The sequence below is a fragment of the Apodemus sylvaticus genome, chromosome 1 (assembly GCF_947179515.1).
Source record: "Apodemus sylvaticus chromosome 1, mApoSyl1.1, whole genome shotgun sequence".
Taxonomy (NCBI): Eukaryota; Metazoa; Chordata; class Mammalia; order Rodentia; family Muridae; genus Apodemus; species Apodemus sylvaticus.
Genome location: NC_067472.1, coordinates 168,665,588 through 168,678,640, shown reverse-complemented (window position 1 = coordinate 168,678,640; position 13,053 = coordinate 168,665,588). Strand labels below are relative to the sequence as shown.

The window sequence follows — 13,053 nt, the reverse complement described above, 5'->3', positions numbered from 1 at the left end:
AGCATAGAAGACTTAAAAGCCTGCCCCCCACAGTTACACACTCCCACAAGATCCCACCTTTAACAGACCCACTCCTTATGGCCAAGCATTCAAACACTGGAGTCTGTGTGACCTTTCCTATTCAAATCACCACACTCACTCTTCAGGTTTTTTAAAAATAGTCTGCATGTGTGTGTGTGTGTGTGTGTGTGTGTGTGTGAGTCTGTGTGTTCTGTGTGCATATGTAGGTATGTGTAGGTGTAGACATACATATACCATTGCAAACATATGGGGTCCAAGGACAACCTCAAGTGTCATTTTCCATCATGTTTTAGACAAAATACCTTTGTTGTTTATTGCTATGAATACCAGACTGTCCTGAAAACTCCTGTCTCCACCTCAGGTCTCACTATGGCTAAGATACAGATTCACTCCACTCCACTCCTCTGTCTGTGGGCTCTGGGGATCCGAACTCAGATCCTCGTGCTTACACGGCATGTGCTTTCCGCCCTGGGCTGTCTCCCCAGCTCCACGCTTCACGCTTTAGTTTATCCTGTCTCACGGTGCATATAAGCTCTTGTGAGTGAGAGGCACTTTTGAAAATCTGACAAAAGCCTTGCAATCCCTCCTGAGATGTCAGCCTTCTCTAAATCTCTCCACGGACTCAGACTTGGAATCAGCAGGTCTGTGGAAGCCAGGCGGCTGGCAGCTGGCGGACCGGACCAGTGGTTTCACTTCGTGTTTGGCTCTGTGGTACCTGTAAGCTGAACGCGGATACTACACGGTAGTCTCTGGCTCCCTGGCCTTAGAGTTCGCCTTACCTGATAAAGAGTCCACAGTCAGGGTGGGTACCTGTGCCCTGTGCAGGTGGAGGGAGATTCTCCGCTGCGCTTGCTTTCCCAGCATGCCTGAGGAGAGGCATCCCACTGTCAACCATGCCCCAGCCCACTTTACATGTGCGTGTGAACTGTGCTGAGATCAAACCTCGGGATTTCTCACTCACATGGAAGCCCCAGAGCCCCAGAGACTTGGAAATCCAGTGTGAAGACGCTGCTGCTTTCACTTTTCCGGCAGGCTTTTTGTAGCCGCGAAGAGGATCAGACTGGAGCTGTCCGTCTAGGCGATGGTTCTGTTCGAGCAGGGTCAGACGCCACGCTTCCGGGCCTGTGTCCACCGCTGAAGCACCATCACGAAGAGCTAGGCGGACGGACGGATGTGCTGGTGCTGGGTAGCGGTGTGAAGAGTTAGGTGAACAGCGAGTGGGTATTCACGTTGTTCCCACAACTGAGGGCGGGAACCACAGAACGCCCATCGAGGGTAGGCTGGCTAGACAAAATGTGTTCTGCATACACAATGGGATACACAGTATCCAGTCCTTAAAAGGAAGAAAGGCAGGAGGAGAGGCTCGGTGGTGGTGACTGTCTACTGTGTGAAATCCCCTCCAGCACCACAGAAAGGAATAAGGCAAGTAGAGACATATCCCGACACATGGACAAATGTGTGAACCACAAGGGTATAATTGTTCTTTAAATTTTTTAATTGTTCTTTTTAATTTTTATTTTTTTTTAAATGAGGGCCAGTGATATAGTTCATTGGGTAGAGGGGCTTGCCACCAAGCCTTGTGACCCGAGCTGGATCCCATGACACATGTGGTAGAAGGGGAGCATTAACTCCTGAAAGCTGACCTCTGATCCCCACATGTGCACACACATATGTGCACCCCAAAGAAATTAAATTGTAAAAAGTTCAAGTATTTTTGTGAACCCGTATTAACTATACAGAATAAGGGCTTTGTATCTATGGACCCAATGCACCGCCATCACAGACAGTCCCTTCTCCGCCGTCTCTTGTGTTCATTTGGTCTAACTCTGGGGTCGCTCAGGCTGGCCTCAGTGCCTTGAACATGACCTCCAGAGTGCTGGGGTCGCAGGGGTGCGGCATACGGGCGTCCTCTATTCTCTTCACAGTCTTTTCCTCTCATTTTCATTTCCCTTCTACCTGAGGAATTTTAATAAGCAGAACAAGCCAATCACCAAGAAGCAGAATGCTGTAGACGTCCACTCACACAAGGTGCCTGAGTGGCAGTTACCAGAGGCTCTGTGGGCTCGGGATCGAGTTAATGACGATGAATATTCAGAACCCAGCATACGCACGTGAACATGAATGTAAGCGCATACACTCAGCCGGTGGTAGCCCTGCTGCCTGGAGAAAGGAGAGGTGTGTGTGTGTGTGTGTGTGTGTGTGTGTGTGTGCAACACTCTGCACTGAGCTGTGCATAGAGAGGAAGGGTTGCAGGTTGCACCTGATGTAGTGCAAATGAAGGTATAGAGCAGCACAGGGCACCGCCGTTTGCCTAAAGCCGCCTTTAGGAAGCTCCATCCTCAGCTGAGATGGGCCCACCCCACCCTTCCTGTGGCACCTATCCCAGATCCTCAAGGACTTTACATCGAGTGATGAGGCAAGAACGTTTCTAAGCTTTATAATTTCTGACCCTTAACCATCACAACCCTATGACTCGGCACTAAGCTCTCTTACGACTAAAGAAGCCAACAAAGCAGGAATGAACGTGCCTTGGGTGAGGCGTCTAGTCTCACTTCTCAGGGTGGTTGAGGACTGGCCGTTGGAAACCCCAGCATCCCTGTCCTGGATCCCAAGTCACAGGGTCCACTCTGTTTCTCCACATCTCACCCCAAGCACTGGCTATGTCACCTAGAAGCTGGCGATACACACTGCAAAGATGGTTTCTCTCTGGCTTAGGAACATGGGGAGGGGAAGGCGGGAGGGAAGGCCCTTCTGCGCTAAGATCCTCTGCAGATACCCTTAGCAGCAGTTCAGGGCCACCCCACTTCTCCTTCTAAACAGACTCCTCCCCCTTTATGGAGTCCATATGGTGGAGTGGTGCTGACCTCTGGCCCCATAGATGGACAGGTAACCCAAGTCTGGCCCATCAGGCTGACCATATTCTGTGTTGAGCTATAAGAACAGGTTTGGAATACAGCAGCTACCTTGGCATCTGAAAATGGAATTGGCCAGAGTCAAGAGATGGTATGGTGGCTAATTTCATGTGTCAGCTTGGCAGGGCACGGCACCCAGATGTTTGGGCAAATACATCTAGATCCTTATCTATGAAGGTGTTTTGAAGGTGAGTTTTTACATCAGTGGACTCTGGGTGTTTTCCCTCCATAATGTAAATGCATCTTACTTACCTCGTTGAATCAGTTCTCAGTCTTAATAGGAAAAACCTGACGGGCTGGTGAGACAGCTCAGTGGGCAGGAGGGTTCGAGCAAGCCTGAGGGCCCAAGCTCAAATTCCCAGCACTAAGTAAAGATCCTCCGCATACGCGTGTGCATACCCGCATCCCTGCCCACACACAATAAAAATGCTGATACTCCCAAGGAAGAGGGCATTCTGCCGGTGATCGGTCTATACTTGTGCTGAATGTACCCCCGTCATGCTGGCCGGCCTCAGAGACCTTGGACTTGCTTGAGGCCATACTGTGTGAGCCTATTAACACAGCAAGAGCTAGAGAGACAGCTCAGCAGTGCAGAGCATGGGCTGCTCCAGCAGAGGACCCAGGTTTGATCTCCCCAGCACTCACATAGAGGCTCACAACTATCTCTAACTCCAGTTTCTGGGGATCCGACGCCCTGTTCTGGACTCCGAGGGTACTGCATACATGTGGTGCACTGACAGGCAAAACACCCTTACATAGAAAACATTAAAAATGTAAAAAGTAACCCCGGGCGGTGGTGGCACACGCCTGTAATCCCAGCTTCTGAGTTCGAGGCCAGCCTGGTCTACAGAGTGAGTTCCAGGACAGCCAGGGCTATACAAAGAAACCATGTCTCGAAAAAAACCAAATCCAAAAAACAAAAAAACAAAGTAAAAAGTAAAAATTTCTCCATATATATAATTATATATGTAGAATGTATTGCTTTCTCTCTCTTCCTCCTCTTCCCCCAACCTGGTGTGTGTGTGTGTGTGTGTGTGTGTGTGTTTCCTTATTCTTTGAGAGAACTTTGGCTAACACAGGACTCTAGAATAGACTCCCAATGCTTTGTTTTAGCATCTGGCTCAGCAAGACTCCTCAGACACTCCTGCATTCTGTCTCACTATTCAAATTGCCCCCTGGAGTTGGGCTTCTGTCACTTCCAGCCCTAAAAGTCAGAGGAAGAGCTAGTGCACCACTCCCTGAGTCCGCAGCTATGTCAAACCCCAAGCTTCCTTTCACAGGAGACGTGGGCCTTGAAGGATGCACAGAAAGTCCTTGTGGGTTTGAAGGCAATGCTACGAACACAGCAAACAAACACGAGGCTCCAGAGATGCAATAGGACACGGCCAGACCAGGAAACCAGAGGTCAGTGTGGCCAGAGATGACTCGAGGGAGACGGGGCTGGAGAAGAGGGCGGGGACCGGGTGACAGTGGGCTTTGATGGTCAGGTAGGAGTTTGGGCTGTGTCCTTAGGACAGGAGAGCGACTGTGAAGACCATTCAAGCGGTACAGGCTTGATTGGGTTGCAATTGTAGCTCGCTTGCTCTCTCATTTGCTCTGTGGGCAGATGGCCCAAGGGAAACGAGCTCCCAGAATCTAATTCCATAAGGCAGCCATATCGTTCCCATTTACTTGAAGAACTCCTGGAGCTGTGGCATCTGCATCTACATCCTATCTGTCCACTTGCTCCCTGTGAAAGCCTGCGCTTGACACAGGGTGCCTCAGTTTCCTACAGAAGACAACAGAGCCATCTCCCTCCTCCGGTCCTCTGCAAGGATGGAGGTCTGACTGCAGGTTTGGACTCCAGCACAGTGCTAGATGCAAGTATCTCAACCGGTGACAAGATGACCTGCAGCTCCTGTGCCCCAAGACGCCCCTATGTTAGCTTTCTGTTACTGTAACAGAGTATCAGTTAGAAGGAGGGACATTTTGTTTGGGCCCACAGTTTTGGAGGCTTCAGTCTGTGATCAGTTGCTTTCCAGACTGTGGTGAGGTGGGATATCATGATGGAAACACTTTGCAGAGGGGCTGGGGTGAAAAGGAAAGGAAGAGACTGTTGTGAAATAATTCATTTAGGGGAGACACTTCGGTGTTACTGACTTCCCACATAGCAGGGACAAAAAAAAAAAAAAAACAAAAACTAAACAAAAACAAAAACAAACAAACAAAAAAAACAGAAAACGCCTGACAAAAGCTGTTTAAGTAGGAAGGATTGGCTCGGGCTCCCAGCTTTGCAAGGGATATGGCGATCACGATGGGCAGCCTCTGCGAATTAACGAGCAGACAGGAAGTGAGAGTGGAGGCCAGAAAGCCCCAAGGCCCGCCCCCAGTCATCCACTTCCTCCATGAGGCTACACTTCGTAAAGATCCCACAACCTTCCCAGACGGTGCCAGCAGCGAGGAGAAACCAAGTGTTCAAAGGTGCGAGCCCGTGGGAAGCATCTCACATTCCAGCCTGTGACCCTCAGAGGCTTAAAAGCCCTGTGGGTTTTAGTTTCTCCACTTCCTGATATCCCCGAAGAGAGCATACGGGCTTCATGGAGACCCTCCTGGTCCAAAGGATCGTACCATTGTCAGTGGGAAATACTGCGAGCCATACACGCTCGTAACCGTTAGCATCCGCCACAGCACACAGCAGAGTGGAGGCGCCTCTCCACCCTACTCTCATGGCTGCCTTGGCTATGGTTTCTTTCCTTGCACAGCATTACCGGAGAGCTCACACCACATATTCCACCAGGCAGGGAAGAGACTGAGATTGAAGTCTGGTGTCTGTTGAATGAGCATAGCTTTTTCTTCCTCCATGGTAAAGTTGAACTATACAAATGGAACCTCCTTAAGATGGGAACTGTGCATAGCCAGCAGATCTCAACTCTGCTAAAACCAGCTGTGAACTCCCAGCCCCAGCAGGACTGACCACTGCCTGGTCCAGTCTCCCTGTGGGTTCTGGCTTCAGCTGTCCCCTGGGACCTGCCCTAAGTCTACTTTATACATGCTATCTGGATCTTTCTGATTCTTATCTAATCAATGCTGTGTATTTTGGGTTCGATGCGGGATGACGACTCTCCCCAGGGACTATCCGCGAGGTCCTGCCTTGTCTCTACTGACACCGTCTTTTCTCTTCCCTAAGGCTCTGTGTGAGGGTGAACCTTGCCCTCCCCACTCCATCCTGGCAACCTTAGGCATCGTCTCCGATAGCAGCTGGGATGCTCTACGCCCCGAGGCGCCCCTTTGAGGGAAGAGGGCAAAACCATGCTCCACACCTTTGTTCCCCATCTCTCTGTCAGGGACGCCCTGACGCCCAGCTTGGGTCCCACTACCTCCTCCTGAGCTCTGAGCCTGATCTCTGAGCCAGCCCTGGGCCCCGGTCCTCTGCACACCATGTCTACATCACAGCCGTGGGGCCACAACCTTCCAGATTTTCATTGAACAGCCTTGATTTCTACCGTCCTCGCACATTGACCCCCAGAAGCTGGAGAAGGAGTCAGGCTTGTTTATTAGTGAGGTCACCGCCAGGTTTTCAGCAGGGATTAGAACAGGAAGGGGGATGGGGGGCGATAGACAGATGTAGGACCTGGGCGCCCTGAGGTCTCAAGAAAGGACTATGTAGAGCAGGGAGGGCCGACTTAGCAGAACTGGAAGAAATGGGAGCTGGAGTCCCACAGAGCACTCCAGAACAGCAGCGGGTCCCTGCTCCGCCTCTTGCTGGCCTTCAGAGGAGGGGCCAGGTCACAGGGCTTGATGGGGGCAGTTTCCAGGGAGCCTTTCTACCGTGACTGGCATCACTCAGGTTGAGTTCAGGGGCTGGGTGCAGAGCTTGCTAACTTCCGGGATGGGTCTGGCTGGCTTTTCTCTCTGGACTTTAAAAGAAGGTTCTGTGGAGAAGAGGAAACAGACGGGGTGGACCCTCCATCCATGGCCAGTCCCACCGTAGCAACACACAGCCTTTCCAGCCTTCAGGGACCCCCTCTCAGTTCAGTCCTGAGAAGAAACACACCAGCCACAGCACACAGGATGCCAGCGGGGAAGCCAAAGGGGTGTCAGGATGGGGGCGGGGATGGGAGCAGCAAGGGCAGGAGTCGCTTGTCAAGAAGAGAAAGCGGTGACAGAGCAGACACTGAGGGCGTGGTAGCCAGGCCCACGGTCGTGGTGCACAAAGCTTGAGGATGAGCAACATTTTGGGGACATTTTAACAGAAGCAGCCATGCTTGGAGTTGTCCTGGTTGTGGGCTTCAGGGCCACAATCAACTCCAGTGTCACAGCCACCAAACCCAGGACGCAGATAAGGAAACACTCCAAAGCTTGGCTCCCTGGCACACCAGAGGGAGCCGCGATCAAGGTGGGATGGGGACGGACAGTGTGGGCTGAGCGGGGCACATCAAGGGGACCCCCAGCCCTGGTTCTTTGGACCAGCTTAAGAAACTTGAATGGCAGGACTCTGCCTGAGCAGGGCTTGGGGCTCCTCGGGGGTCCTCATGGGAAATAGGCCCCTGTGAGGAGATTGAGCAGGCTTTAGTGTTCTCCAGCCTAGTCCAGCAGTGGGTGGGGGGGGGGACAGCACTGTGCTCAGTGCTACCCTGCTCCAACTAGGTTCTGAGTGTGACCCAAAGCGGGTCCCAAGGCCTGTGGGCATCAGGACTCTCAGGTCCTAAGCCACTGCCCCCAGCTGATCTTTGTGTAACCCCTGTAAGCTCTAGTGTCTCCGACATCGCGACAGCAGCCCCAAGAGAGGCACTCCTGCCAGCTAGCTGCCTCTGTCTTTTTCTAGATACCAGTCCAAAGAACCTGGCCAGGGTCGTGGGCAGCACATGGCACGCAGCATGGGCAGACAGGGCCCCGCGGCTGCCTGCCTAAGTCACCGTGGGCTCCAGCTGCAGGAGGAACCCGTGTCTACACACGGGCTCATAGGCTTCGAGCTGCCTTCGGGCCGGCTGGGGGCTTTCGGCTGCAGAGGAGGGAAGAGAAGAGCTACACGTGCAGAGTGGGGCGGGAGACAAGACGGCTCGGTTACTGCGGGGAGGTTCCGCAGGCTCTCTTCCTGCCCCGTGCCTGCCTCTTCAGGACTGCCTAGGCCCTGGTTCCACTAGAGACACTATAGAATCCTCAAGTCTGTGGGATGGACCATTCTAGGCAGGTGAGGATGGGCCAATGACTATGAGCTAACACGACTAAGGCTTGTGACTCTGGTCCACGGTGTCTCTAGCCCAGGGTATTCTAGGCTCCATGACTGCCAGCAGATGCGTGCCCAGGGCATCCCTTTCACTGGGTGTGGCTGGGGAAAGGGGGCTAGGATCCTGGGAGGGCACGGGGTGCAAGGGCAGGGTGTCTGCTCACACTTACAGTTCATCGTCGTATTCCTTGGGAGGACAGACGGCAACCACAAGGTCTATCCAGTCCTGTAGGGAGAAACCGTGTGACCACACAGGGAACACGGGGGAGCACACGACAAATCTGCCTGGTGTTCTACTCCCACGCTTTGTAGCCCAGGGCCAGCCAGGGCACAGTGAGGACTGGGGCTCCCTTCTGGAGGCCCACACTCTAGGAAAGGCCCAGAAGCGGGGCTGCTAGACCCTCAGATGTCACCAAGTCCCCAGTTGGGGATCTATGGGCCAGGGCTGGGCAGCTACTTCAGAATCATTTATGAACTCACAGCTGTACCCCTTAAAGTCTGGGGTACAGGCTAGGAATGACTATTACAGACAAGCAGCACCCCTAACCCCGAGCCATAGCAAACGTGGCCTCTCCCTGATCCTGATGGTCCCCTAGGCATCACTGCCATTGTTGGCTTGCCCACCACTGTGCACCCTGGCTTTGGGTGGCAAGTCTTGAAAGATCACCGATCCCCACCCCCATGCCAGAGCTCCTAAGATTGAGCTGAACTTTCCCCACCCAGAGACCTCCCTCTCTCCACTCCAGGAGCACAGAACACAACCGCTCCCTTTGTCCAAAGACGGTCATCGTGTTACCCGTTGGTCTTCTCTTCTCCACATCCTGTCATGTGGGTCCCAGGCCCATCGGGTCAGCTTCCTCGGCACTGAACTTAATACCTCAGGCTCAGCTGCCTGCACACAGTGGCACAGGTTGTGCACCGCACGGCACGAGCGGGTACCACTCATTTACATTACAGTCTGTAGGAGGGCACCCCTCAGACTGTGCACTGCACATCCTGAGAGACTCCATGCGGGAGCCCTGGTCCATGTGGGTATCTGCTAAGCATGGAGCAGACTACAGCCCTGCTCGAATCTGCCCTCTGCTCTGTTCACTTTCTAGCAGCCCCCAATACTATCTCGAGTCCTCTTGATTCTTCCTTAATACAGACTTAGAGAAGACCTTGGAAAGTGTTTTTGTTTGTGCCATGCCCAATCCACTTTCTGGATTGCCTTTCAAGTCCAGTCCACTGTCTGGACCTTGGGTACCAGGCCTGAACTTGGCCATTACCATTATAAGGCCAGGGTCTGAGGCAGGAGGTGAGGGAAGAGGGGAGGGGCTCACTCTCACCCCGCCCTGATTCCAGGCCTTCTGCAGGGCCGCCTCAGCCTCAGCCAGGGTGTAGTCCGTCACAATCTTGCCATTGATGGCCATGATCTCATCCCCTTTCACAACGCCACCTTCAGGAAGAAGCAGATAGGTGTTCACCTGGACCACTTGTGACCTGTGCCTGACTCGGGGCTGTCTGTGGCTCATTACTGTGGGAGAGTGGAAGAGGCCACACCCTGGGCTCGGAAAGCTCTTGAGAAGTGGAAGAGGCTCAGTTCCTCAAAGGTCCCTCCCACGGGCCCTCTCTAGGCTCCACAGAGCCATTAGACCACAGAGGAGTCCTTGGCATCCCCAGCCTGCAACTGCAGATAGATGGACCGGCATTTCTGGTGCAGTTCAGAGAGCCCAAGACATCCAGGGCAGCCACACCTCTCCATCACCTGCCACCCCTGACTGCCACCCCCGCTCTGTCAGAACCCAGTCCCTTTAAGTCCCTCCCAGAGCCCTGTTCTCCCTGCACTCAGCATCTTTTTCACAGTGTGACCACGGCTATTCCAGTGTTTGCCATGGTCCCTCCGGCCACCCTCCCAGCTCCACAAAGGGGGGACTCTTCCTGGCTCGCCAAGGCCACCCCGGCACTCCTCAGAGGACTTTACACAGCAGGATCTCAACGGCAGAGTATTAAAAAGAACAGCGTTGAAGTATGCTGCTGCACAAGCTGTCCTGGGATCTAGTGATGCTAGGAAGATGTCAGGTATGGACTGAAAAAGAGCCTCACTGCAGGAAGCCCAGTGAATCTCGGATGTGCTCATATGCACTGTGGCTCTGTAAGCTGACGGATTCTGTAGGACTTCCCACACCTCTTGCCCATCACGTCCCTCCTTTTTGCAAAGAATTCTGGTTTTGACGTGCACTGAACTCTGGGTTGCAGGGAAATCAATCAGCTTGGAAGCCTTGAAAGTGTGAAGACCACAGGAATGTGGTATGGGTCAGCAAGGTTTGGGACTCACGTCCCTGGCAATGCTCTGGGATGTCTAAATCAGCATGGGACCAGACCTCATACAGCAGATTCCCCTGTGCAGAGGGACTGGGGATAAGTGACTCTCAGGAAGGTCACAGAGGGACTCAGGGAGTGGCACAGGTCCAGACCCGGGTGGGACGGGCAGCACACCGTCCCTCGGGTTGCACAGAAATGCAGGTAGGGGAGTGCACAGTCATGGGAAGTTATGACAGCTGCCTGGACAAGCAGAAACCTCCATGAGCTGAGGTAAAGGCTCCAAGGGGCACTCAGAGGGCTCTCTGAGGCCAGGGCCATGGTTGGCAGGGCTGGAAAGTTCCCAGGGCAGCTAAGGTGCATTGCCTGCCTCTGTAACTGCTGAAGCGCAGTTGCTACTGACCAGGAGTTGTTCATTCCAGACTCCTGTCTGAGGCTCCTGTTCTCTACCCCTCCGTCCTAATCCCTCCGGCTATGAGAGGGCCTTTTTCTAGCCTGAAGGGATGTGATCCTAGGATTTCCTGCTCCAGCCTAAGATTGATGGGGATCTGGGCTCTACAAAGTACTCCCAGAGTGCAGACCCCCGAGCCAGGTGGCAGAGGCATCAGCAACATGGAGTTCGAGACACAGGGCTTCAAAGGCTGTCGGGGGAGTGAGCTGATTGTGTGAAGCAAGAGACGGCCCTTGGTCCTAAGTCAGTGGGTTCTGACTGAGACAGGTGGGTTCTGGGTTTCCATTTATTTTTGAAACAGGGTCTTGCGTAGCCCAAGTAGGCCTCAAACTCACTGCATGGCCTTGAACTTCCAATCCTCATGCTCCCAGTTCCCACGCACTGGGGCTACAGGCACAGGCCACCCATCCTTGCTTATTCAGTGCTGGGGTTGCGCCTCAGGGCTTCATGGTGCTAGGCAAGCACTGGACCAGCTGAGTCACATTCCCCAGATCCAGCAGGAGGGAGGGGCAGTGTGTATGGAGAAGGGAGGGAGGTCTCTGGCCCCGTGGGAGGGGTCAGGCTGGGGAAGCACCTAGAGATGCCACCTATATGGAGCAGTAAACCAAGTGACCGATTTGCCTGGATTCAAGTCCTGCCTGGCATTTTTTACCAACTGGGCATCCTGTTTCTAAGCCGTGGAATGAGAATCAGTACAGTGTATACCTAGAGATTCGGAACACTGTGATATCCTTAGTCCCAGGGCAGTAGCCAGGCTCACAGACTATGCCTGATCTGTGACTCATCCCACAGACCACCGCTCTGTGAGGATGCGTCTCTCCTGCTCTCTGCATGCTCCTTCTCCCGGGAAGTCACAGGATTGTGACTGCACAATCATCTAGGCTACACCAGTCATCTTCGAAGGCTTCATTGCACCCTGCCCTGCCCCATTCCAGGGTTCTCAAGGCTTCAGTAACACCAGCATTTCCCATCAATCCTTGACTGAAAGTCCTACTTGAGAGTCCTATAAGGCTCTGGGCCCATTTTTGCCACTAGCCTGGGAGTCCCTAGAGGGCAGGATGGCATCTGGGCATGCCACCTCAGGTCCTGGCACCATAGTACAGCCTCCGGTAGTGGCTGAGACTAGCTTGATGGTTTGCTGGGTGGACCTGACATTCTTGAACAACTATGAGACCATTTGAAGCCAAGTGGGTGTCTGCTCTCCTGGGGCACCTGGCACAGCCATCGCGCCATCCCCCAAACAGGCAAAACCTGTCCCTACTCACCGTGCCGCTCCGCAGCTCCCCCTTCATAAACTGCAGAGACGACCACCTTCCCCACGGGGGAGTCCACTCCGCCCTCCAGGGCCAAGTCTAAAGACCCCTCCTGGGTGGAGGAGAAAAGCAGGTCTCAGGCAGCCACATGGAGAGCAGCCTGCAGAGCACCAGGAAGTCTGACAGAACTACAGTGTGGAGAAGGCATAAGACCATGCAGTACAGAGGCCACAAGAGTTACAGGAGAAAGAAGGTCTGGGTTGAGTATGTATGCCCCCCAACCCCAAGGAGCAGCATCCCCAGGGGAGCCTGGAGAGGGGCAGGAACCTGCCAGGCCACCTAGGAGTAGACTAATCAGGGAACCAAGATGGCAGGGCAGAGAGGGTTGTGACCAGCCTCTGCCACGTGACCAGGTACCTTCTTGATTCTCAGAAGCCGCACGTCTTTCCCTGCGATCTGCTCTGGTGAGAACTAGAAGCAGAAAACCAAAATGAGAACAACTGTGAGCTTGCTGAAGTGGGAGAGTGTGCCTCGACAATGGGCCCATTGCACACATGCACAACACACACACACACACATACACACACACACACACACACACAGCCACAAGGCTCAGCTCCACTACTATAGGATTGCTGGGGTGATGGAGGAAAGAACTTTGCCTGGCATGAAGCTGGTGCTTAGCAACTAACTTCTGTTAAGTGCTTTAGTAACTCCATACACATGTACACACATGGGTGTGTACACATACACACACATAACAGTGATTGCACATACGGTATACACATATATGTGCATATATACCATATACATATACATATATGTATACATATACATATGGATAAATGGATGGATAGATAGGTAGGTAGGTAGGTAGGTAGGTAGGTAGATGGATGGATAGATAGATAG

The 13,053-nt window shown here is 53.2% G+C and overlaps 1 protein-coding gene across 1 annotated transcript in view; it reads right to left on the bottom strand.

The window, feature by feature from the left end:
* Window positions 1-6,447: 6,447 nt before the first annotated feature.
* Ush1c (USH1 protein network component harmonin) overlaps window positions 6,448-13,053 on the bottom strand; it is a 45,806-nt gene continuing 39,200 nt past the window's right edge. Inside the window, exons 22-27 of the mRNA XM_052193160.1 lie at window positions 12,562-12,615; window positions 12,157-12,256; window positions 9,468-9,577; window positions 8,310-8,365; window positions 7,829-7,937; window positions 6,448-6,844 (exon numbers count right to left, since the gene is read on the bottom strand). Of these exons, the coding sequence (XP_052049120.1) occupies window positions 6,767-6,844; window positions 7,829-7,937; window positions 8,310-8,365; window positions 9,468-9,577; window positions 12,157-12,256; window positions 12,562-12,615 (507 nt within the window). The 3' untranslated portion in view covers window positions 6,448-6,766. The remainder of the gene's footprint in view (window positions 6,845-7,828; window positions 7,938-8,309; window positions 8,366-9,467; window positions 9,578-12,156; window positions 12,257-12,561; window positions 12,616-13,053) is intronic.